We start from the raw sequence: 27891 nt of genomic DNA on the forward strand, positions 1-27891 counted from the left end.
AAGAAAAAAAATCTCAAACAAATAACCTAAACTTCCACCTAAAGGGACTAGAAAAAGAACAACAAACAGAACACAAAGTGACTAGATGAAAAGAAATAAGGATCAGAGCAGAAATGAATGAAATAGAGACTCAAAAAATAAATAAATAAAAAAGATCAATGAAACTAAGAGCTGGTTCCTTGAAAAGAAAAATGAAATTGACAAACCTTTTACCAGACTCATTAAGAAAAAGAGGGAGGGGCAAAATCAATAAAATCATAAAGGAAAATAAAGAGGTTACAACTAAAAGTACAGAAATACAAAGAATCATAAGAGACTACTATGAATATTTATGTGCCAGTAAAATGGACAACCTAGAAGAAATGGACAAATTCCTAGAAATGCACAGTCTTCCAAAACTGAATCAGGAAGAAATAAAAATTGTGAACAGACCAATTACCAATAAAGAAATTAAATTAGAAAAACAAACAAACAAACAGAAACCTCCCAACGAATAAAGTCCAGGACCAGAGAGCTTCACAGGTAAATTCTACCAAATATTTAAAGGAAACTTAACACCTACCCTCCTTAAATTATTCCAGAAAATTGCAGAGGAAAAAGTGCTTCTAAACTCATCCTACAAAACCAACATCACCCTGATACTAAAACCGGAGGAAGACAGCACACAAATAAAATTATAAGCCAGTATCACTGTTGAACATAGATACTAAGTTATACTCTATAACTATATATGAAAATTGTTAAGAAAGTGAACCGTAAAAGTTCTCATCACAAGGAAAAAATATTTTTTTCTTTTATTTTGTATCTATATGAGATGATGGATGTTCACTAAACTTATTGTGATAATCATTTCATGCTGTATGTAAGTCAAATCATTATGCTGTATACCTTAAATTGTACAGTGCTATATGGCAATTATATTTCAATATAAATATAGGAAAAAAATGGAATTGATGACTTCATTCTCATTAGAAAAAAAATAAGAGGGCAGAAAACAATGGAATGACATCTTTAAATCATGAATGAAAATAAAATTTTGAGCATGGGATTATATAGCTAGTGAAAATAAATTTTATAGATAAAGAAAGGCTCAGATCCACAAAACAGAGAATTTATTTCCAGTTGACTAGCACTACAAGAAATGCTAAATTGGGTTCTTTAGGAGGTAAGTAGCACATAGAGAGATAGATAGATAGATAGATAGATAATTTATAGGCCAAAGAAGAAATCATGAGTGAAGTTAGAAAATATTTCAAACTAAATGATGATTAAAATATAAAATTTCAAAATGTGTGGTTGAAGCTAACATGGTGCATATATATTTAAATAGTTTATAGGAAAGTAATCAAAGTTTAACCTAAATTAGCTAAGAATAAATAAGCAAAATAAATCCATACTAGATAGAAGGAAAAATAATAAAGACCATAGCAGAAACCAATAAAAACAATAAAAACAGAAATATTAACAAAACAAAATTTGGTTACTTGAAAAGGTGAATAAAGTTGATAAACCTCTTACAACTTTCTTATAGGAAAAGAAAAAGACCTATAGTATATCAAAATTGAAGTAGATGCCATTACTACAGATCCTAAAGAAATGATGATAAAGTCATGCTCTGCGTAATACTTATATGTCAATACATTTGATGATTGGAATTTAGAATTATGGACTAATGGCTGAAAACACTCATATTAACCCAATAAACATGAGATGAAATAGAAAATCTGACTAGCCCTATATCTCTTAAAAAATTGTATTTATTATAAAAATCTTCCCCCAAAAATAAAATTCAGAGTTTAGATGTTTTCACTGGTGAATTCTATACAAACTCTACCACAAAGTAGAGGAAAAGAGCCACACTTAAACACATGTCATGATTCCAGGAAAACCTGATATCAAAACATGACAGAAACATGACTAGAATAGGAAATTATAGCCTTTTATGAATATCATGAAAATATTTAATAAAATATTAGCAGTTAAAAAATCAATATATGTAAGTGATCATAAATAAACAATAATATATATTTGACCAAATAAATTTATCCCAGGAATGAAAAGGTAATTTAATCCTTGAAAACTGAACAATGTAATCTACTAAATTAACAGAATAGTATAACCACCTTAATATATAAAAACAAAACATAGGACACTTTTCAACTCATATTAATGATGAAATTCATGGCATATTAATGTAGAAGATAAATTTTCAATCTAATAAGGAGTATCTTGGCCATGACAATATATCATGGCCAAATTTGCTTTATCCAGGAAACCAAAGTTGGTGTATACTATAAAAGTCAACTAACTATATTAAAAGATTGAAAGAGAAAATTCTTAAGACCATTCCAAAAACTGCAGAAAAAATAACACATTTGATAGGAAAGAATCATTGATGATAACATTTTTTGGCACATTCAGAATACAATAAACATCCTTTATCTGCCAACAGGTATTCAAAACTAGAATAAACATCATACTTAAGGGTCAAACCCTTTTGAGACCTGTAAGAAGAGAAAAATTCCCGTTTTCATCACTTTCACTCAAGATTGCACTGGAGTTTAGAGGAGGTTCAATAAGTCAAGGAAGAGAAATAAAAGCATAGAGATAGAACAGAAAGGACCGTGTCAGTATTCAACAACATTAGGACAAAATAATGGAGAAGTTTCAACAAAGTGTCAAGCAAGAATACATCTAACTAACACACTTCTCTTCAACATAGGAAATATTTGTGTCAACTCTTAAAGATTTATTTTTTCAATTTAAAAATATATTTTTGAGGCAGAAAATCTCAGTTTCATTCCTAGCTTTATTTCTAGAGTTTTCCAGTATCCTCAACGGAAATACCAAGCATCATAAGGAAGCATGGTTGAGATTGTATTTAAACAAAAACACACTGTTGTACTTTGGGTTATATTTGGTACTGATTCTTCACTATGGGAATTTTCTAAACTTTTTGGTCCAATTTTTATTTTATAATATATTGAATCCAATTAGAGATTATGATATCAATGAACACCATTGTCATTTCATTCTCAAGTGCACTAACAAAAATGACAAAAAAGTAAATGACTATAAAGTAAATTTTTTTTATTATTTTTTAATTAGCACTATTTGTAAAAATACATTCATTCCACTCTTGTCAATTTTTATTTCAATATTTTTGTGGCATTAGATTAAATAAATGACTACCAAATGTTCAGGTATTTAAATTTTTTAACTTGAAACATTTTGGGTTTTTTGTCTTATTTTTGTTTGTATGTTTGTTTGTTTTTCAACCATGCCATGAAGCTTTCAGGATCTCAGTTCCCTGACCAAGGATTGAACCCTGGCCACAGCAGTGAAAGCCTGGAATCCTAACTACTATGCCACCAGGGACCTCCCTGAAATAGTATATTTGGAATCTTTATAAATTATAATTATTGCTGTTTGTGAAGATTATTCACCCTTTTCATATTTAATAAATGGGGGCCCTGATGGTTGGAATTTTACAGTGGAGTGTTACATTAGCAATAAAACCATTCTATAATTTTTGATAATATTTTATTTTAGTTTTAGGTTCAGCTTTTACCAGTACATTCCTTTTTTTTCCTTTGACACACTGTTTATGAAAGAAAAATAATAAAATCATGGTTTTGTATTTCCCATCTAAAGTGACTGACTTCTGACATGATATGGTAATTCAGGTCAATGACAAATATCTGTTATTTCTATTAAGAAGGCTACCACTTCTCCTCATCAACTGGAACCTCTAATTAATAGTAGAATTGTGCAGGATATCTTGCAGTCTTTGCTCAGAGCGCTTTAATTTAATGTATCTGAGATATTTGAAATGGTAAAACTCCCAAGGACTTGCTTATACATTTCAAATTTATTATTTCTATTTAATTAAATTTACATACGGTCTTAAGCAGTTAAGTTTTCAAGAGAAATTTTTAAGTGATGAAAAAGAGAATAGGGATGGATGGACAAAAGTGAAATTTTCCAGTACTGTTTTCATACTATTGTACATCAAACAAAGACAATGGGGAAAATAAGTTCTTCCTCATAAGAGATAAGATAGCTATTACCAATTAAAAACTGCATTTGAAGTAATTACTAAAGAATAACAGCAGTCACTCTATTCCTATTTTGAAATTCGCATGCCTGCCAGATCGAAGTGTGGATCTCTACTCCATAACTTATGCACTCAATTTGTTTTATTTTTTCTTATATTAATAGGGCCACATGCTAATCTTTGTTTGTTTGTTTTTTTGGGTTTTTTTTGCGGTACGCGGGCCTCTCACTGTTGTGGCCTCTCCCGTTGTGGAGCACAGGCTCCGGACACGCAGGCTCAGTGGTCATGGCTCACAGGCCCAGCCGCTCCGCGGCATGTGGGATCTTCCTGGACCGGGGCACGAACCCGTGTCCCCTGCATCGGCAGGCAGACTCTCAACCACTGCACCACCAGGGAAGCCCCTGTTTACTAGTTTTTAATACCAGTATTTCACAATAATTTTAGAAAATGGATTTTCACCATGTGCCTTGGTGGAAAATACAGAAGCTCAAAAATCATAATGGTTAATTATATGGAATTTATGTTTGATATTCACCAGATTTTTATTTCTACTACTATAGTGATAAGTAGTGGACAGCCAGATGATTTCCCATGGATATTAGCAAATATTTTCCTGGAGTATTAAAGTGAATTTGACTATGATAACAGCATTTCTACCCTATGTATAAAAAAAAATGACTTCACATTTGAAACGCAAGTTATTACTGAGAAAAAAATGGAATTTATCTTGATATTATCCTATATATATGGGCTTTGGATTAGTTTTATGATGGCAATATGACAAAATACCTCATTTTAAATTCAAACCTAATACACAAGGAAGAATTAGACAAATGGAAAAAGTTCTACACAAAGTGGTACAACTTTGGAACCAACAAATCTGCCTTCATTTCTGGCTTTACTTCCAGCTCTATTTATATGATTTTGGTTAATCAGTCACATAGCCTCATTTTCTCATACATAAGTAGGGAAAAAAGCACCTTTCCTTACAAGATTTTTATCACGATTAAATGAGATAGTTTAATATAACGCATTAGCACTGAGTTCGTCATGTGATAGGCACTCAAGAATGTTAATTCTCCTAACATTAGTTTTTATTTTACAGATTTGATTTGAAAAATCTATAATCTCTATGTTTTGAGATATGGAAAATATTGTAGTTATGGGAAATTGTAACAAAACAGCCAAAAATTGAACTTAAACTATCAATGAGTCCTGATGAGTCTAAAGGTTTCCTTAGTAAGGAAACGTCATAGTCTAAGCAGAAATATGACTGCAGTGATAAAACTGCTTATACGAAACATATGAATGGAAACTCCATGTTTAAAGTTATGCCTAAGGAAAAGTTTATATATATAACAATATCAGGGTATAATTATTTTACTTTCTCATATTAACCAAAGATTGATGACAGCCATATTAGTTTCGATGTGCAGAGTGATGCCAAAAAGGACATTTGAAATCACTCTGCTCCATTAAGTGTAACATTAAATCCCAGTGAAATTTAAGTTTGAAGTTTATAATGCATCTCAATCTGAAACCTCCTTTTCTAATTAGTAATTTATCCCTTTTAACTTCCTATTAGGTTGGCTTTGCCAATCTTAAACCCAGATCACAATTTGTCATTTCTAACATCAAGATTCAAACTACTAATCGACAGCCAAGCTATCCTGCTGCCTGAATGTACGAAAAAAGTCACTGATCTCCAGGAACAGCAAAGCTTTATGTTTTATTGACTGCTTAGTATATTCAACTCAATAATATTTACTGGAAGCTTCCTATCCAGATATAATTTTGGTATTTGTTACATGGTTATAAAATAAGAATTAAGAAAACACTGCCAGTGAACACAGCTTGGCATTTAGTGAAGGAGCTAAGGCAGCATGTATGAAAACAAAGCAGAAAGAATTTATAACAGTGAAACATAAGTGAAACCTAAGTTTGTCTTATTTCTGGAGATCGGCGACTTTTATGGCATATCCAGGCAAGCAGAACCCTCTGGCCATCTAACAGAAATCCCAGCACAAGTAATTTCTGTCTCCTTCCTTTTTTTAAGTGGCCTCTGGGTCTACATCTCAATCTCCACCTCTGTTTTCTATCCCAAGTTATGATAAACATTTCCAAAGATACATCTTATTAGTAAAGAATAGCAAAATTACAAGAGATTAGAGGAAAATCAATAAAGTCATAAGTAATTTACTAAAACTGTTTTTAATGAGACCAACATCTTTGAACAGAGAACATGTGATTTTTTTTTCCAAGCCCTACAGGTATACGTTTTGGTTTGAATCAGTTTATGCCAAAATTATTGAGGCGTCTGGCCCCTGGTCAGAAACCTCTGTGTGCTCTTTCAGATCTGGCCACAGGCAGTTAACTGGGCAGAGGCCTAGTAGCAGAAAGCTGCCTTCCTCACACCAGCCTTGCTGCACAGCCCATCTCTGAAGGGAGTAGCACTCAAGGCCTCTGGAAGCCCTGGCCAGCTGTGCTCTTATGCTCTCTGCATCAGGATCCCAAGCATCTGCACTAAGAGACGTCTCCATCAGGAACTACCTACAGCAGAGACTTTCCTGAGAAAGGGAAAGAAGAGGGGATGGGGGAGACACCTTTTTCCTTTCTGGCTCAGTATTAAGTTTTTTGCTCTCCTAGCTCTTACCCTTCCTTCCTTTCCTCCCCCAGGTCCATAAAACTGCAGGATCCTTTTGTTCAGCCTGTCTTAGCAGTGAGCAATCCTCCTGACCCTTGACCACTGCCATTGACTGGGGAAAAAATGGAACAATGGGACAGGCAGCCTTTTTCTAATTTAGCCTCTTGCTTGCACTTTTGCACTGAGGTGACTAAAGTATTGTATATTACTTTCATTTTGGCTTTTTGTGTCAATCAGCTGCTCTGACACTGCAGCTCAGCTCAGCTCAGCTCTTGAAGTTATCTACCTTCTTTGAGCCTTTCTTACTGACAAACAAGGATAGCAATAGCTTTCCCATCATAAGCATGAGATGATATAAGTGGATTTCTTAGGATAAAACTGGTAGGATTGGCAAGCTCAAAACCATAATGATAACTGGAAACTTGAAGGATCTCCAAAGCGGTAAATAACAGTGAATCATTTTACACTTGTTATGAGTCATTTTACACTTGGGTTAGATAAGTTTTTATAGATGGATAATAAATCTTTTGTCTTTAAACTATGTCTATTTTCTATAGGATGTCACTTGAGCACTTCAAAGTCAACACATTTATGTGTAAGCTATATTCTAATTGGAGCAAGAAACCAACTCACAAGGTTCTTCTGCTTTTACCAATAGTTCTATCATTTTTGAGCTACTAAGACTCAAGCTTTTGAGTCTTATTTTGTTCCTGCTTTTTCCCTCATCTGTTGACAGAGTTGTTTCATGCGCATTTGCGAAAACAAAACAAAACAAAACAAAAAAGACACTCACCTGCTATCTACCTGTTCTCTTAATAGGAATCTGATGCAAAATGCCATGCGGCTTTATTCCCAACATTTCCATAACACATTTCCCTAATAACAAACAAGCAAGCAAAACTTAAACAAATAATTCCTTACAGGCCAAGTTAATAATTAATCAGATGTACCCTGGCATTTTTCAGTATTGATTTAGTCAGGAAAACCTCATTCCCCCCAGCACCTTATATTAAGAGGCAGAGCAGCATTGGGGTTGGTTGATTCTGTGCCTCCTGAATATTATTTGTCCATTTCTGCCTTCATAATAATATCCCTACAATTAAAGTTTCCACATATTTCTTTAAAATTATCCTGTTTCTTCTCATCCTTCAAGTCGAAATTCTGAGCTTCCTCATGAATGTTTCCATGTCCACTAATTCGTCATCTGTTCTACCAAGAATGCATGTGACCCATAACACTAATTTGGTGCTTGATGCTCTTATTATACTTATTTAACAATATGACTAGTATTCACACTGCCAAGCAGCCTCCTTTGACATACACAATTACTACAGAATTTTGACTAGACAACTTTAATAACAAATTAAAACTTTTAAAGTATATCTTAATTATTTATTTAATAAGTATAGTTTCAAACTTGAACTGGTGCCTGAAAAAATTTGGTAATGAAAGCAAAATTTGGTAATAAGACATTTCAGTATATTATTCAAGTGGGAATTCAGGTAGGGAATTCCTTTTGAGCCTTGATTTATTCTATCCCGCTTGTTCTCATTTAAGGTTACCTCCAATTTAGAAATATGTTGAAGCTGTAGTTGGTTTATATAAGACTTATTTTAATGTGTGGCAAGATCACCTCCAGCTTCAACAAAAGTGACCCTGTTTAACTTTTTGACATTACATCGCACAGGCGTATTTTTAATAATGCACAGGGGTGTTTTTTAAAAATGGGGGAAACAGATTCGAGTAAATATGGTGGCAATGGTATATTTAGACACTGGTGTGTACATTTTCAAAGTCCTGAAAATTTGCATCATTTAAAGACTAATAATTTTTTTTCTAAGTAAATTACATGACCACGTATACCTTTTTTGGTTAATGTAATGTATTATTTTGACTATTCTTCTACACATTGTAGCTTGTATTTCTACCTTGAATTTGTGTCAGGAAAAATATATTTTATGTAATATTAGGAGTCTGAGATATACAAATCATTTTCCTATCGATTGTTTTGTGCTTTTAGTTATATGATGAAATTCACATATTCCTATGACATATTCAGTGGAGTTGTTTTTTTCAGTCTTTTGAGTAAAATAATATTCAAATATAATAAGATACAATCTTTTAGCAAATGAACAAAGGAATTTAACTGAGGTCAAAAGGAATAGCTTAAATTTCCTGGGAGGGACGTAGCAATAAATCTTATTAAATTGTAACTGTTTACCTGATGTTAGTCTAAAGATGTATGTTCCCTTTAATATAATTTTTCTACAAATCTGTTAGGCAAGTTGCTGAAATGTCTTTTATTTTCCTTGTAAATAAGAAGGTTTTGAATTAGAGATATACCATGTCTTTCCAGCATCCATTCACCTAGGAAATAATAGAGTGATGACTTAAGTGTTTCTGGGTTGCAAATCTCTGTTAGGCCAGGGATTACATTAAGGTCTCTAAACATCCTAAAATAGTAAAAATATTTAAGATCCTTCCACCTTTATTCCACAAAAAAGCTATCCCTAATACCTATTTTATCACTACATTGTTTAAAAAATAGCTTCCTCTTTTATTCAGCTACAGAAAATAAAAGACACATCTTATCACATCTTATCAAATATCACACTGGCATATTAAAGAAACCTTAAATGTATGGAGCTTAAAACATAGTTGAGGAATAATTTTAAAAGGGTTAAAACACAATTCCCATACAAATATAAGGTAAGCATGAGGCAAAGTTTTATTTATCTCATTAATGAGAGAACCAGCAAGTCGGGAAAGCTAGTTCAAAGTCCATTTGAGGAGAGGAGATTTTCATAACTTGGTTCAGGCATGCTGAAATAAGTTTGTTAAGTTAAACAGAAACTGGTTAATGTCCTACAGTGTAATAAAACAATTATTTTGTAGCTGTCTTTTCTACAGGAATCATTTGCATCTTCTTTGGACATATATGCAAGTTAACATGCATATTCACAGATTCTGTGCCCTAATCAGCAGTTAATGGACAAGCAAAGGTACATCCTAGAGAATTAAATAATCCTTAGGTGGGAGTGTCAGATCATACTCCAATACGACTTCAAAAGATATGTTGTCATTATATATATTTGTAATGTCACTGATACATCATCTCAAGCAATTGACTCTACAGCATTAGCCAGAAGTTGGCCCTTTAATTACCCTAAGCCAGAATAGGAGCCAAGGTCATAATATATCATCTCAACCATGTTTGTCCCAGTTTGTTTCTCTATAAAAAAATAAGTTCTTGTTCACCACATACACATGGTGGTAATCCATTGACGATTGTCTTTATTTTTGATGTGACAATATTTCTTGCCATAAGTCAAAATAAATCTTACCACTATAAACTCTAGAATTACAGATTATAAAATATCTTTCCTGCCATAAGCTCATACAGATCTGCTGACACTTTGTAAACGCTCATTGACAAAGATTTTGAAGAGGCATATTCAAATTAAATCATTAAACTTAAATATGCCATAGTGAATAGAAGTAAATAAAATAAGAGAGGGATTAATATCTTCCTTCTGAACAATAGCTGCTTTATTATTTTTAGACAAAAGTAGTAAAATTACAATGCTTTTGTTTTGGTGGGGGTTTGCGGTACGCGGGCCTCTCACTGTTGTGGCCTCTTCCGTTGCGGAGCACAGGCTCCAGACGCGCAGGCTCAGTGGCCATGGCTCACAGGCCCAGCCGCTCTGCAGCATGTGGGATCTTCCCGGACCGGGACACGACCCGTGGCCCCTGCATTGGCAGGCGGACTCTCAACCACTGCGCCACCAGGGAAGCCCTACAATGCATTTTTCCCATTGAAATACAATTTTATGAATCATGATAATGTCAGTATAAATATGTTTGAACATATATAAATTTAAGAATGTTTACTAGCGTTATCTGTTATAAATATAATTCATTTTCAGGAAGAAAAGCAGTAATTTATAAGAAATTGCAATCAACATGCTTCACTAACATAAATTGGAGTTCTCACAACTCTGCATGAAGTTCCTTCAGTGAGCAACTAAAAAAAGTTATTATGTTTTTATTCCCTTGTCTAGCATTTGATAGTATATTCAGTTAGGAAGAAAATATGTCTTCAACCTTTGCCCAAAGTCTGCTAATTGAAGAAAAATAAAATAACAAATCCTTGAAGGAACAACAAAACTGGATGGTATTTTAGAACTTCTTTTTTCTCTTTGGTTAATCACCTCTAACAGCCCTCTTAAATTTCTCTTTCTAAAACACTGAGTACTCAGAAATGTAACTAGCTTACATGGATACTGTTACATCCACATAAGAGAAATCTCTATAATACTGCTTATTTTAAATCAAGCTATTAGTTTTGCTTCTTGCACAAAAGGACAAAGATAAGAAAAGTGAGAATCAACAATTAACCTTAAAGTGATTGGTTGTCGGAAATCTTCCAACTATTTTGCGTTTAATTATGCAATAAGATTTTGATTTTAAACCCTATGATTTTTGGTGGTTGTGAAGCAATTATCCCACTATAATTTTCCTTACTTTTATTAAATGTAAATTTGTAGCAGTAATATCTCCCACAAGCTGGGCATTATTTAAAAGGTCAGGAATAAAGTTAACTGTAATTAGAAGGGCAATGAAAAGTCTCCTGTGAAATTAATGGTATATACTTTAGGGAGTTTACCTTTGAATGGTGCTTGCTAGTTTCTTTTGCTAGAGAACTTAAAAATTGCTTAAAATTGTATAGATGTATTATTTGTTTAAATTATGGTTCAATCTGCATATACGGACCAAAGTGAATGGAGAAAGGTAAACTACAAAGGGAACCAAAGTTATTATTGAAATTATACCATTAAAAATCAACTTAAGCATCATCCTGTATGGGTATAAATATGTTGGTTTACGTAGGTTTGTGCTGAGAAGTAAATGAGTTAATACACTTTTTAAAAATGACAACTTAGAATGGTTGGTAAATATTTAGTTTTCATCAAATGTTACCTTGTGTTATATGTTATAAATGTAAGTGTACAGTCTAAAATCAAATGCAAAAACCTGGCTTTATTTGATATATTCAAGCCTTTGCTTACTCTAAAACATAACAGGGACAGTCACGTCTCTGAAGGCACCATGGTATCTCAAGCCCATGTACCCTTTCTCAAGGATACCTATCCACCACTCCTTCATCTATTGATAGCTATCATCTCAACTGCAAGACTAGTGTATTCTTAAAAGTCTTCTATGACCCTGAAAACTTAAATTTGACTTCTCTTTTCTATTATTTATATATTTGTGTACAAAATATACAAAGGTAGGGCTTCCCTGGTGGCGCAGTGGTTGAGAGTCCGCCTGCCGATGCCGGGGACACGGGTTCGTGCCCCGGTCTGGGAAGATCCCACATGCCGCGGGGCGGTTGGGCCCGTGAGCCATGGCCGCTGAACCTGCGCGTCTGGAGCCTGTGCTCCGCAACGGGAGAGGCCACAACAGTGAGAGGCCCGCGTACGGCAAAAAAAAAAAAAAATATATATATATATATATATGTATATACACAAAGGTATATATTTATGACACTGTTTCATATGCATTATTAAATTTTATGCAGTTATTTTCTTTTTTGATTCCTTCTGTGAACTTTTGAAGACTGAAATGGTATCTTTTATAGGTTTATCCTCACCATTTAGGTAAGTGCCTTGAAAAGTGTAGCAGTTAAATCAATATTTGGGGATGCAGAAAGATTAAACAATAACCAAATATGTGTTTCTCCTCATCTTTGTTTTTACCCACCTTATTGCATATGATAGGAGATTAAATTGAAACTGTAGTAAAACGTCGATCTGCTTAATGAGATATGTTATTAAAGTAATTGAATACAGAAATTGGTGAGCTGTGCTAGGTTTAAATGATTGACTGCCAATAAACATCAGTTGACTGATAATTCTTGATGTGGCTAAGTAAGTAAATAAAACCCCTAGCAAGCTTTAAATATAAAAAGCCCACAAACTCAATAGTGCAAAATTATAAATATAAGACATGTCAATATGTCTTTTGTTATTTGAGCGTTTAAGAATTATTATCTTCTTTGTCCGTATAGTGCAAACATCATAACACACAGTTGAACAGGTAAAGGTCCTTGTGCTCAGAGCTCCTAGTCCAGGGAAGAAAGGCAAGAGTACTCATAGTTTTATTGTGATACAATAAGTATTGCAGTTACTGGACAAAAAACTTAAAAACAACTCAAGTTTAGGCATAACAAGTGTTCATCTGTTATAAAGGAGAAGCCGTAGTGGAAATGAGATGACAGAATAGATTTAAGATAAATAAAAAGCTAAATTCACAAGGTTTTGTGACATATTAGATTTGAGGACAAAATTGAGAGAGAAATCCAGCAGGAACTCAGTTGCTGACTACGTTCACACGCAATAGAAAACACACAAATGTTGTAGGTTTCAGGGTAGAAACATTGCCTTGAATTTTGCACATTCAAATGAAGAAAATATTACTCAGAAGAGAAATTGAAAGTAGAACTATAATTTGGAATGTATCCGCTTAAACATAGTAATTGAAGCCCTAGATTCAGAGACATAATAATGAAGAAAACATTGAAAAAACAAGCTTCATCACGTTAAGAATCTATATAGTTATTTGGCCATTGATCTTACTGAAAGGAAAAATGTCACAGTGACGTCCTGTTTCCATATTACTATTCCTCACAAATTTATTTAAATAATGTGATCTTCTATAATTTTGAAAACTGAACCTAAAATTAAAAGAAATATATATATCAAGTACTCAACAAACTGATATGTGAATATTTTTCCACTCATTCAGACATGGACATTTTATCTTTCTACATTGCTATTTGCAAGCCTAAGTTCCAAAGGAATTTGGCGAAATATATTCAAAAATATTTTCTAAATGACTGATTTTAAGATTCTTTGAGAAGTGAATTATAAACGCAGAGCTCTATTATATCAGCAGAAAAAGAGTAATTTAGGAACAATATTCTTTTTAAAGCAGCATACTGTTAGGCAATATTTATGATCACAGGCAATTTCACAAAGTTAACAATTAGTATTGAACCTGCATAACATGTTTAAGTGAAAGATGAATGCATATTGCATGTTGTATGTTTGTGGAAGAAATTCAATGTCCTCAGCCATGTCAAAACTCCCTGCTTGGGGCTTCCCTGGTGGCGCAGTGGTTGAGAGTCCGCCTGCTGATGCAGGGGACATGGGTTCGTGCCCTGGTCCAGGAAGATCCCACATGCTGCGGAGCGGCTGGGCCCATGAGCCACGGCCGCTGAGCCTGCATGTCCGGAGCCTGTGCTCCACAACGGAAGAGGCCACAACAGTGAGAGGCCCGTGTACCGCAAAAAAAAAAAAAAAAAAAAAAAAAAAAAAAAAAACTCCCTGCTTGATTTGGCTTGGAAGACTTTGAATCATAAATATTCTCTGATTTCACTTGGATTTTAAGATCCACAATGGTCTCAGGCTTATATGAAAAATGAATTAGTGATAAAAAATTACATGATTAATGATGTATTATATTACAAACATTAAATGTCTACACTTTTAGTGAAGGGGGAAAAAGAAATGGATTGTTTATAGTCTAGAGAAGAAAAAAGTCAATTTCTTTCTTTTCAAATAACTAGTTTTGACGGTATTGTCTAATATGTCCCATATTAGAACACAACACTTTAGAGTTTTAAAAAGTTATAAAGAAAACTTACTAATTAAATTATTTTAATTGGTGTTATATAATTTGGGCTCTGTTATCAATGAATAGCCTGAAGGGTAAAATTGTCCCTTTCATATATATAAGGACTTTAAAAGTCATACATTTAAAGGAAAAATTTGTATTTTCACACTGCTTTAGACATTAAAATTAAGTAACAGAGTCTTTTCCATCTCTGGAGAATAAATAAGATTTAGGGATTTTACTTGTAAATTTGAAGTACAGTACATATTCTGAAATATTTTTTACCAGAATAAGGTATAATATTCCTTATTAAGCATTTAATGGCTTTTAAGAATCCAGACATATAGAGAACATTTTATTTATTATGCTTTGATATGTTATCTTCCAGTGCTAGTTTTATCAGCAGTGTACTAGAAAACCTAGCATTAAAAAAACCTCCTCTAGACCAGAGTAGGTTTTTTTTTTTCTCACAACTTACTTATCTATTCTATTTTTTTTTCAGAGTAGGTTTTTTTAATGCTACACTTTAGAGTGAAGGAAGTCAGAAAGAGAAAAACAAATACCGTATGCTAACGCATATATATGGACTCTAAAAAAAAAAATTGATACGATGAACCTAGTTGCAGGGCAGGAACAAAGAGGTCGACATAGAGAATGGACTTGAGGACTTGAGGTGGGAGGAGGAAGCTGGGGCGAAGTGAGAGTAGCATCGACATATGTACATTACCGAATGTAAAATAGTTGGCTGGTGGGAAGCAGCCGCATAGCACAGGAAGATGGGCTCCGTGCTTTGCGATGACCTAGAGGGGTGGATTAGGGAGGGTGGGAGGGAGGCTCAAGAGAGACAGGATATGGGGACATGTGTATGCATACGGTTGATTTGCTTTGTTGTACAACAGAAACTAACACAGTATTGTGAAGCAATTATACTCCAGTAAAGAGCTACCAAAAAAAAAAAAAAAAGAAAAACTACTAATATGACAAGCTGCCACACCAGCAATTATATCCTGATTTGAATTAAAATGTTCATTTAAAATTTTTTATCTTCCATGATTTTTCTTTGCATGCTTTGCTTTAAATGGAGATCAACTGTACATGGTGAGAATCACTTCAAATAAATTTCAGGGATAGGACAATCTTAAGGGTGATCATAAGGAAAAATCATCAGACTGAATGCAAAAAAAAGTTAGTAGAATATTTAAGGAAAGGGTTACAAAGCAAAACGATCAGGGAAATAAATTGAAAGCTGATACAACTACAGAAGGAACTTAAATGGTATACAGAGTTGTTCAAATTTGAATTCAGAGGGATAATCATATGTAGTCAATGCAGAAAGACAGAGTGTAAGTAAAACATCTTATATCCTCTTACATGGACATGTAAAGAGAGTTGGAGATCGTTCTCCTGGTCCTCTTTTGTAACAGAAGGCTGAGCATATGCCCAGTTAAACAACTGTATTTACCAGCCTCCCTGGTATAGTTATTGCAATTATGGCAATAAACAGTGTGGGGCTTCCAGGAATAAGTGCCGTTCATCTTTCACCTGCTCCATACTACTGTGAGCCTGAATTATAGGTTGATAGAATATAGATTGGTGACTGGAGCTCCTACGGCCCTCTTGAATCCTGAAATGCTCTTGGAGACAAAAGCCATGCTCTTGGAATGTCAGAAAAGATAGGAGGTTGAGTTCCAAATGCCTCAAGGAGCAATCATGTCAGCTGTGGACAGTATATTTTATTAACGAATAAACTGCTGTCCATTTAATCCACTGTTTTGTCCAGCTTTCTACTAAGTGCTGGACACAATTACTAATACAGGTTAGATAGATGTAGAAAACAAAAATCCCAGAACAAATACTAAAAATGAGAGAACGAAAGGAATCTACAAAGCCCGGGATTTCATTTCACATGATCTTTCAGCATTTCAAACATTTCATATCAGTGATATAAGCCACAGTAACATTTTTAGGAGAGTAGCCTAATGCCATATTCAAACCAATTTGAGTTTCATGTAAATAGAGTGCCAGACTTAACAAATAAAATATGACACCCAATTAAAGTTGAATTTCAGAGAGACAAGAATGATTTTCATATATCCCATGCAACATTTGGTACATACAGTAAATACTGATTTATCATATATCTGAAATTCAAATTAACCTGGAAGTTCTGCATTTTATCTAACAAGCCTACCTATAAAGTTGTTGAAATTCATAGTAATATTTATTACATTATGTTATTTTCAAAGAAATAATATTTTCATGGGGCTTTGTTATTCAACATGATCAACAATATCATATCGAATCAAGCTACTCAGTGATATGAAAATAGCGTGTATTTTATTGAGCACTTGTTATATGTCCTTGAATTTTGTAATAATCCCTTCTTTGTAGATGAAGAGACAGAAGCTTAAGCTTCGATCAGTACATTGTGAACATACAACTAATAAGTAGCAAAACTAGGACTGGAATCTAGGTTGGTATGACATAATTTTTTTTTTTTGCGGTACGCGGGCCTCTCACTGTTGTGGCCTCTCCCGTTGTGGAGCACAGGCTCCGGACGCGCAGGCTCAGCGGCCATGGCTTATGGGCCCAGCCGCTCCGCGGCATGTGGGATCCTCCCGGACCGGGAAACGAACCCGCGTCCCCTGCATCGGCAGGCAGACTCTCAACCACTGCGCCACCAGGGAAGCCCTGGATTATCTTTAAAGCAGGGACTACTACAAGATTGCTAATATGGAGATATAACAGCATGATCTTAAAGCTTCATTGAATAGGAAAGATCTTCCAATTTCAGAGGCTATAATTGGATAAAATTTTGTTCCGGCAGTTTCTGCAAGTTTTCACACTCCCTTATTGCTGTATGTAACTTACATTGATTCACGTTCTTTCAGGCAGGTTGTGTGTGTCTGTGCTCCATGAAACATATATTAGAAGGAAGAGAAGGAGAGAACAAAAAACAAAGAACCTGGTTCAACTGAACATTTACAATGTATTTCATCGAGTGTTATCAGCTGTAAAATACTTTATCTCATCAGCTCTCACACAAAAATGAGTTCATTTTATTGGCATACTCAATTCACAGGTAAGGAAGCTGTGGCACAGGGAGGTTAAATAAGTCACTTGAGGGCACATCACTCCCAAGAGACTTTATATTAATTGGAATCCAGATAGTCTGAATCCCCAGCCCATGCTGCAAACCTCTGTATAATCCTTCCTCCAGTAGTTTCTGTGGTGTCCTTTTTAATCATTTGGTGTAAAACAGAAGACAGGCAAAATGAAAGTCTTCAAACATCAATTGATCATGAATCAATCTCACACAAAACAGCAGAGTATAACACATCTATTTGTAATATATAGGAGGCAGAATTATTTGGGGTACATTTTACAAAAGGCAGCAGCTACAGAGCTTCTCACTTACATGCAATGGTTTGGCTCATGATGTAGAGTAAATCAGGCCATGTAAACATCCCAGGTGTACCACTTAATAGCTTACTAACCTGCAGTGAACAACTCTCTTAGCATAAATCCCCACATGTGTAAATGGGGACTTATTTCTTGCTTCATGGAGTTGTTTTTAGGGTTAATGAGATAATGAGGTAGTGAGGTAATAAGAACTAATATGAATATATCCTATTAAATAAACAAAATTATCTTTGCAATGCATGGGAAGGGGATTCAAAATGTACTCACAGGACTTCTTCACCTGAGAATAGGAGTAAGTAGATATAAAAGGTGAGGGGTAATTATGCTTTTTAAAAAATATGTCTATATTATTTTAATCTTTTGCAATCAGAAGGTATTCATGTATGTATTGAGTAGGTAAATAAATACTAAATTTTATCTTATATATATTAGGTAATCAGAAAGAATATTGAAAATTGTTACTGATTCCCTTTGACTTAAAAAGCACTATAAATTTAACTTTACACAATTTAATAGACATTAAACCCACTTTTGTGAAAACAGACAATATACTAACAGGGTACAAAAACTGACTCATATCTGAATTTTTGAAAGTCTTCTTTGCTTATAAACAAAGTAAAATGTATTTTACTATAGTAAGATTATCTTGATCTTTCAACATGTCATAAATCCATATAGAACAATTAAAAATACATTTTAAGGAGACATAATAACAGATATTTCTTAACATTAAATTCAAAATATAATTAGACAACATTCATAGTGGCAAACAATAGAACATATTTTTCTAGTTTTAAGCAGGAAAGGGGTTTAATAAAGATACTAGGAAGGTCATAGAATAAGCAGGATATCAGCATGTCAGCTTAGGGAATGAGAAGCCAGAAAAGGTGCACAAGCCACATACTGAGACCGGCCAACTGGAAACCCTGCTGAAGCAGAACACTGACCAACTGCAGAGCTTTTGTCACTGATGTCCTTGAAAGTGGGATCCTGCTGCCACAACACTCACCAGGAAGGATGGGCGGAGAGAGTGGATTCTGAAAAGCACCTGCATTCCCGGTTCTTGCTTATAAAAGGAAATCTTTCTCAGCATCCTCTTTATTAGAGCCTTATTCACATATCGGCTTCCTAACTGGGAGAAGGTGGATTAAGTAAGATTTTGGCTTCCACCTTGGGGTTAGCAAAAATCAAAGCATTGCCAGAATATCCAAAGAGGTGTTCAAAAGGTGTTGGGTGACCAAAAATCACAGCAGATGTCCACCAGAGACAGTGCTGAATATATGTATATAATAAATAGTTTATTTATATGCTGAAGTCTTTATTTTAGCAGACTTTAAGCAGAAATAAATATAAGGAAAAACACCAGTGAGACTTTATAACTGTTTTATTTCACATTTTATTTATACTGGTAAATGCAATTCAATGTATTCAGATAATTTGACAGGTGATGGCATAGCACTTAATGAAAACACCAGAAGCATATTGGGAAGTTGAATAAATATCCCTGTTTTCAAAGACATCTTTGGATATTCCGTGGAGCTTTATTTGAAAGGCTGGTAGTTCTGTGTACACTATAGATTATGAATGCTTGTTTAACTCAATTCAGTATGCCTTGAAATGAAATTGAAACTTTCTCAATATTGGAAATGTGATTTTTTTAAGTTCTCAATATTTATCTGCTCTATGAAATATATCCAAAATACCTTCATCCTATAAAAGTTAATTTATCGATGCCAGAATTCATCTAACATTTACATATATTTTAGAGCTCTAACTTACTTATAATCCTTTTTTTCTGGAAATTTCAAGATTCTAGAACAGTCAAGAATAAGAAAGTAAGCAAAATAATTTACATGATCCATGCACAAGAATATGTCCACTTTTGCAAGTTGTCCACAGACTATAGCTCTGTGAATATCATCATATGACTTACATAGTACGTACTCCCCCTTATTCTTGAAACAATTCAAATGAGCTTATGTTGAGGTATTCAAACCAAAGCATCATAGAGTACATAGGCTTCTTTAAAATAACAGTGGTAAGCTTGATAGTAAGGATGAAAATAGGAAATAAAAGATAAAATGCAGAAAGTGGTTTAAGATGGTGGCATAGAACTTACCTCTCCCCACAAGCATACCAATTCTATAGTTACAGATTGATCAATTCCCTGTGAAAAACAGCTGAAATCTAGCTGAAAAGCTTCTCCACAGCAAAGGACCACCTCGAGATGGTAGAATAGGCAGAGACAGTCTCCCACAAATGTCACACACCGAGTGCAGCAACCCCCAAGCAGGAGGAAACTCACAATTATAAACTTCACCCTGAGGACGGAAGGGTTCGAGCCCCATCTCAGACACTCCCAACCTGGGAACCTGCACTGGAGAGATGAGCCCCCAAAAGTCCAGCTTTGAAAACCAGTGGGGCTTATGTTCAGGTGACCCAAAAGGCTCTGGGGAATAGAGAGTCTGTTTTCAAAGGGCTCATGTACAGACTCACTTACACCAGGACCCAGTGCAAAAACACCAATTTGAAAAATGCCTAGAAGACATGTGAAGGAGATTTACTAGCTAATCTTAAAGTGCCTCCTGGGGCACAGGAGTCTGTTGGGGCTTCCTCTGGGGATGGAGGCAGTAGTGGGTGTCATTTTTGCTCTCTCACTCCAACTTGGTAGAGCCTGCACTGGTGGGCACCAGGTTCTGTACTCCCTCTATCTTGCTAGTGCTGGCTGGCTTGCCCCACCTAGATACTCTCCCAAAACCTCACTGAAGGCAATGATCTCATGCCACCCCTGAGCCTGATGTGGCCCTGTTGCAGGCAGTGGGCTTACCCCAGCCCTGCCCCCCTCTAAAGTCCCACTGAAGTTTGTGGCTTTGTCCCACCCACAAACTCTCCTGTGACCCTGCTGAAGCTGGCTGCTGACTCCAACCCCAGGCTCCTCTGTGGCCCCACTGAAGCCAGCGGACACACACAGTCCACACAGTGGACACCCCTTGAGCACCAGGCTTGGGTGGCCAAGGGGGCCTGTATTTCTGGCCCCCACAGGACTGAAACAATTGGAGGGACAGATTTTGGCAGGTTACAACCCCCAGGTCACAACACAGACACCCTCAGACTTTCCGTGACAAAGGTCTCTTTACCTGTCCTGGAGCTTGAGGGACAGGCTTGAGGGGGCAGGCTTCAGGATTACCAGACATGTAGAGGCTGCAAAGGAGCTCTCAGGGAATGTAGGCTGGGGATGCCATCTTTGTGCTCTCCTTTGGCCTTGCTACACCTCACTGGTACTTTCCAGAAAGGACCTTATATACTCATCTGGAGCCCTGGTTTTCTCAACTCTCTCCAAGGGAAAATCTTCAAATCACCTAATCTGGAGGCCAGCAGGGGTTATGAGGTAGTCCCACAGGACTGTATATAGTTGCATATTTTAAAAGCTGCTACCTGAGTGTTTAGTTTTCAATTAGCCTAAAACTAGCAGCTGACAAAGATCCCTTCATGTGAAACACTGACAAGGCTTGGCATGACCTCAACAACTGAACCTATCAAGAATAAGTTGGGCTGATAAGACAGCCACAAAGGTTCTAGAGACAACCAGAGGTAGGGCAAAGTTGAACAGTAACATTGCCTACACAGGGCTATACCTTCAAGACTAGGAGAGGTCGAGGTTTCACCCAATCCATAGAAACAAATAAAATAAAGAGAAACAAGAACATGAGAAAACAAAGGAAAATGTTCCAAACAAAAGAGCAAGATAAAATCCCAGAAAAAAAGAAAAAACTTAAAAATAGAGATTAATAATTTACCTGATAAAGAGCTAGAAGTAACTGTCCCTGAACATGGCAGAAGAGTGGATGAACACAGTGAGAATTTCAACAGACATAAAAAATATAGGAAACTACTAAATAGAAGTCACAGAGCTGAAGAATACAAGAACTGAACTAAAAATACACTAGAAGAATTCAAAAGTGTACTTGATGAAGCAAAGAACAGATCAGCGACCTGAAAGCCAGAACAGTGGAACTCACCCAAACAGAGCAGAAAAAGAAAAAAGAATCAAAAAAATAAAAATAGCTTAAGGCATCTATGGGATAACATCAAGCAGAATAACATTCAGATTATAGGGTTCCCAGAAATAGAAGATTTAAAGAAAGGGGCAGAAAATGTATTTCAGGAAATAATGGCTGAAATCTTCCGTAACCTGGGGAAGAAAACAGACATCCAGATCCAGGAAGCACAGAGAGTTCCAAAAAAGATGAACTCAAAAAGATCCACACCAAGCACATTATAATTAAAATGTCAAAAGATAAAGGAGACAATTTTAAAAGCAGCAAGAAAAAAACTACATTTTACATATGAGAAAAACCCCTCTAAAATATCAGCTGCCTTCTTAACAGAAATTTTATAGGCCAGAAGGAAGTGGCATGATATAGTCAAGGTGCTTAAAGTCAAAACCAAAAAGAATCTAACTAAGAATACTTTACTTAGCGTAGTTATCATGTTATCATTCACAATTAAATTGAAGTAGAGTTCAAAAGTTTTCCAGACGAGCAAAAGGTGAAGGAGTTAATCGTCTCCAAACCAGCCTTATGAGAACTATTAAAGGACTTCTTTAAGCTGAAAATAAAAGGCACTAACTAGCAGTAAGAAAATATAAAGGGGAAAAAAAATCTCACTGGCAAAGGCAAATATATAGTAAGTATAGTGGACTAAACACTTATAAAGCTAGTATAAGTTTAAAGACAAAAGTAGTATAATTATTAACTATAACTATTATAATTAGGTAAGAAACATGCAAAATAAAACAATGTAAAATATTACATCAAAAATATAAAACATGGGGGGTGCATAAAAATGTAGATTTTTAAAAATGTGTTCAAATTTGAGTTGCTTTAAACTTAGACTCTATACCGGCTCTTATATGTGAACCTCACAGTAACAACAAAGCAAAAACTTATAGTAGATAGACAAAAGACAAAGAGACAAGAATCTAAACATAACACTGAAGAACATCATCAGACCACAAGGAAAGAGAGCAAGAGAAGAAGAAAATAACAAAAAGGAACTGTAAAAATGGCCAAAAAACAAGTGGCAAAATGGCAATAAGTATACACCTATTAATAATGACTTTAAAGCAAGTGGACTAAATAAACTAATCAAAAGATACTGAGTGACTTAATGGATTAAAAAAAACCAAAAAACAAGACCCATCTATATACTGCCAGCAAGAGACTCATTTCAGATCTAAAGATACACACAGACTGAAAGTGAAAGGATAGAAAAGACATCCCATGCAAATGAAAACAAAAAGAGAGCTGGTGTAGCTATACTCATATCAGACAAAATAGACTTTAAAACAAAGACTGTAATAAAAGACAAAGAAAGGCATTACATTATGATAAAGGGGTCAATCCAACTGGAAGATATAACACTTGTAAATATGTAATCACCCAACAAAGGAGCACCTAAATATATAAAGCAAATATTAACAGACTTAAAGGGAGAAATTGACAGCACTGAAATAATAGTAGGGAGATTTCATATCTCACTTACATCAACGGACAGATCATCCAGAAAGAAATCAAAAGGAAAACAATGGACTTAAAAATACATTATAGCAGTAGAACTTAATAGATATATAAGGAACAATCAATCCAAAATCAACAGAATACACATTCTTCTCAAGTGCACATGGAATTTTCTCCAGGGTAGATCACATATTAGGCCAGAAAACAGGCCTCAATAAATTTAAATAGATTGAAATCATATCAAGCATCTTTTGTGACCACAATAGCATAAAACTAGAAATCAATCACAAGAAGGAAACTAAAAGAGTTACAAATACATAAGATTAAACAACATAATACTGAACAGCCAATTTGTCGGAGAAATCAAACAAATACCTGGAGACAAATGAAAACAGAAATGCAACATTCCAAAATTTATGAGATGTAGGAAAGTCAATTCTAAGAGGGAAGTTGAGCGATATAGGCCTACCTCAAGAAACAAAAATCTGAAATAAACAGTCCATTCTTAAAAGTAAAAGAACTGGAAAAAAAGGACAAACAAACTCCAAAGTTATTAGAAGGAAGGAAACAATAAAGATCAGAGCAGAAATAAACAACATAGACACTAAAAATTTTAAAAATGGAAAAGATCAATGAAACTAAGGGTTGTTTTTTGGAAAAGATAAATGAAATCAACAAACCTTTAGCTAGACTCACTTAGGGAAAAAAAGAGAAAGAGTTCAAACGAATAAAATTATAAATGAAAGGGGAGTTGTTACAACTGATACCAGAGATATACAAAGGATCATAAAATACTACTATAAATAATGATACAACTAACAAACTGGACAACGTAGAAGACATGGATAAATTCCTAGAGACATACAAGATGAAAACAAACATAAAATCTCTCAACGAAGTGAGTATAGAGCAAATATATCTCAACAGAATCAAGGCCATATGTGACAAACCTACAGCTAACATCATACTCAACAGTGAAATGCTGAAATCTTTTCCTCCAAAGTCAGAAATAAGACAAGCATGCCCACTCTAGCCTCCTTTTCTCAACAAACTATTGGAAATACCAGCCACAGCAACTAGGTAAGAAAAAGAAACAAAAGGAATCCAAATTGGAAAGGAAGAAGTAAAACTGCCACTATTTGTAGATCACCTGATACTATATATAGAAAACCCTATAGACTCCACTGAAAACCTGTTAGAACTAATAAATGAATTCAGTAAAGTTGCAGGATACAAAATCAATATACAGAAATCTGTTGCCTTTATATACACTAATAATAAAATATCAAAAAGAGAAATTAAGAAGAACCCAATTTATAATTGCTTCAAAAAGAATAAAAAAATTATACTTAGGAATAAATTTAACCAAGGAGGTAAAAGACCTGTACACTGAGAACTATAAGATACTGAACTTAAAGAAGGCATGTATAAATAGAAGGATATTTTATGTTTACTGATTGGAAGAATTAATGTTAAAATGACCATACTACTCAAGGCATCTATAGATTGAATGCAATTTCTATCAAAATACCAATAGCATTTTTCACAGAAGTAGAACAAATAATTCTAAGATTAGTTTGGAACCACAAAGACCTTGAATAGCCTAATCGCTCTTGAGAAAGAAAAATAATTCTGGAGGCATCATGCTCCCTGATTTCAAGCTATACTACAAAGTTATAGTAATAAAAACAATATGGTTTTGGCATAAAAAGACACATAGATCAATGGAAAAGAATAGAGAGCCCAGAAATAAACCCATGCATATGTTGTCAATTCACTTATAACAAGGAACCAAGAATATGCAATAGGGGAAGGACAGTCCCTTAAATAAATTGTGTTGGGAAAATTGGACAGCCACATACAAAAGAATGAAATTAGACCACTATCTTATACCATACATAAAAATAAACTCAAAATTGATTAAGGACTTGTATATGAAACCTGAAAACATAAAAACTCCTAGAAGAAAACATAGGTGGTAATCTTCTTGATCTCAGTCTTGTCGGGGACTCTTTGGCTCTTACCCCAAAAGCAAGGCAACAAAAGTAAAAATAAACAAGTAAGACTACATCAAACTAAAATGCTTCTGGAGAGCAAAGGATACCATCTGCAAAATAAAAAGACAACCTACTGAATGGGAGAAAATATTTGCAAACCATATGTCTGGTAAGGAGTTAATATCAAAAATGTATAAATACTTCAAGCATGTCAATAGCAAAACAACAAACAATCAGTTCAAAAACATGGGCAGAGGATCTAAGTAGACATTTTTCCTAAGAAGACATACAGATGGACAACAGGCACATAAAAAGATGTTCATCACTAACTATCAGAGAAATGCAGATCAAAACCACAGTAAGATATCACCTCACACCTGTTAGAATGACAGTTATCAAAAAGACAGGAAATAATAAATGCTGGATAGGATGTAGAGAAAAGGGAACCCCTGTGCACTGTCAGTAGGAATGTCAATTGTTGCAGCCACTATGGACAACAGTATGGAGATTCCTCATAAAATGAAAAATAAAACTACCATATGACCCAGCTATTCCACTTCTGTGTATTTATCCTAAGAACATGAAAGCACTAATTCTAAAAGATATATGTGCTCCTATGTTTATTATAGCATTATTTACGATAGTCAAGATATGGAAGCAAATTATGTCCCCATCCATGGATGAACAGATAAAGATGACGTGGCATATATATACAGTGGAAAGCTGCTCAGCGAAATAAAAAGAAGGAAATGTTGCCATGTTCGATACCAGACCAGAGGGTGTTATGCTCAGTGGAATAACTCAGACAATTTCACTTGTATATGGAGTATAAAAACAAAACAAAAGAACAAACCAAACAAAACAAAACTCATAGATACAGAGGACAGATTGGCAGTTATCAGATTGGAAAGGGTAAAGAGGTTGGGGAAATGGGTGAAGGGGGTCAATTGTACGGTAATTGATGGTAACTAGACTTATTGTGGTAATTGCTTGTAGCGTATACAAAGATTGATTTTGTTTATGTTTTACGACTGAAACAAATATAATATTATATACCGTTTTTACCTCAATTTTTTAAAATGCATAAATGTAGACACAACAACCCATAATGCAAACCTAAGATGATTTTGTCGAGGGCCATACCTCTCAAAGAATCTTGAATGCTCCTGAAATTATAGCTGTTCTATGGCACAATGTTCTTGATATCTTGGAGAATTAAAAATTATTCTACGTATACTCTGAGGAAATTTCCCAGATGTAAGCAAATTTAGAAAACTTTTAATAGAAGTAAAAAAATCTAAAATGGAGAAATTTTCTTTTTTGAAGCATTCAAGGACACTAACAAGAATATTAGTAAAATGTAACAAATAAGAGTGACTCTCTTGGGCTTGTGTTTTGGGGGTTCTTTATGAAGCAGCAAAGAATAAGTGGATAGGTGATGGCTTTCTTGAGTGAGAGTAAAGAATATCTAAAATTTATATGCAAAGACATTATAGAACCCCAAGATCACTAAGGTAAAGGATTCTCCCACCTCATTTCCACAGAAAACCCATAACATACGATTTTTACTTCTTTTCATTATCCAAGATGATGTTCACTTCTTCATGCTCATTTTCAACAGAAAGCATGGAAGGAAGAAATTAATTCCCTGGAGTTTGTTCAGCCTTTGTTTCACCTTTTGGGCTATACACTCTTTGAGTTTAGATTCTGATTCTCTAGGAATAAACCTGAGTGATGAACATGTTCCTTCATTCCAGAAAAATAAATCATTTATTTGTTTTATTAATATTTATTGTTCGTAATACATTATGAAGTATTTGAAGCAAAAACTTCCTTTACCCACCTTAACACTTCATAAGCTATAGGGTGTTGCTCAACTGTAATAGCAAATACGTAGAGATTCATTGTTGGTAATTATAGAAATTCTTAGAGCCAGACCTTTATGGTTTAAGTTTCTGTGATCCCACCAACACAATGGTATATAACCTGCTTACCACGCTTAAACAAGTGATTTGGATGAACTATTAGTGCCTCCCAGACAGTAGAATGGATATGAAAATGTTCCAATAATTCTCTTCAATTCTACATCTTATTTCATTAAGCTCCTCAGACTTCACAAAGTCTAGAGTATATCATGTGAAATACACAAATTATACACAACCTCTATTTATGTACTCACATTGATGTCTTCCAAATCTAAGTTGTTTAGAATAATATTGTTGCGTTTCCAGATGATCGGAGGTCTGAGTTCTCCCTGAATGGCACAGCTCAGAACTGTACTCTGTCCCACAGTTGCTGCTGTGATGCTTAGTTTCTGATCTTCAGGCAGACTCAGCTGGATAACCTCTGTAAAGATAGTATCAGGAATGTTGATGAGCATGTAGTTTTGTAAAGTTAATTAGTATAAAGTTTCTGAATACAAGTAATTAAGGCTTTTAATTTGTATAAGATGGAAAAAGCTTGTGATGAAATGAAAAAAAAGTAAATTGTTTCCAATAAAAGGTCAGAATGACATTTCAATTTAATTGATTGACAGGCATCCTCATGAGGCAAAGCACTATTAAACGTGAAATG

The 27891-nt window shown here is 34.6% G+C and overlaps 1 protein-coding gene across 4 annotated transcripts in view; it reads right to left on the reverse strand.

The window, feature by feature from the left end:
- Positions 1-27891, reverse strand: part of FSTL5 (follistatin like 5) — a 680376-nt gene that overhangs the window by 194091 nt on the left and 458394 nt on the right. For all 4 annotated transcript variants that reach the window (XM_004266153.3, XM_004266154.3, XM_012531687.3 and 1 more), the window contains exon 7: positions 27497-27663. In XM_004266153.3, coding sequence (XP_004266201.1) covers positions 27497-27663 — 167 coding nt within the window. The remainder of the gene's footprint in view (positions 1-27496; positions 27664-27891) is intronic.

This window comes from Orcinus orca, chromosome 4 (assembly GCF_937001465.1).
Source record: "Orcinus orca chromosome 4, mOrcOrc1.1, whole genome shotgun sequence".
Classification (NCBI taxonomy): domain Eukaryota; kingdom Metazoa; phylum Chordata; class Mammalia; order Artiodactyla; family Delphinidae; genus Orcinus; species Orcinus orca.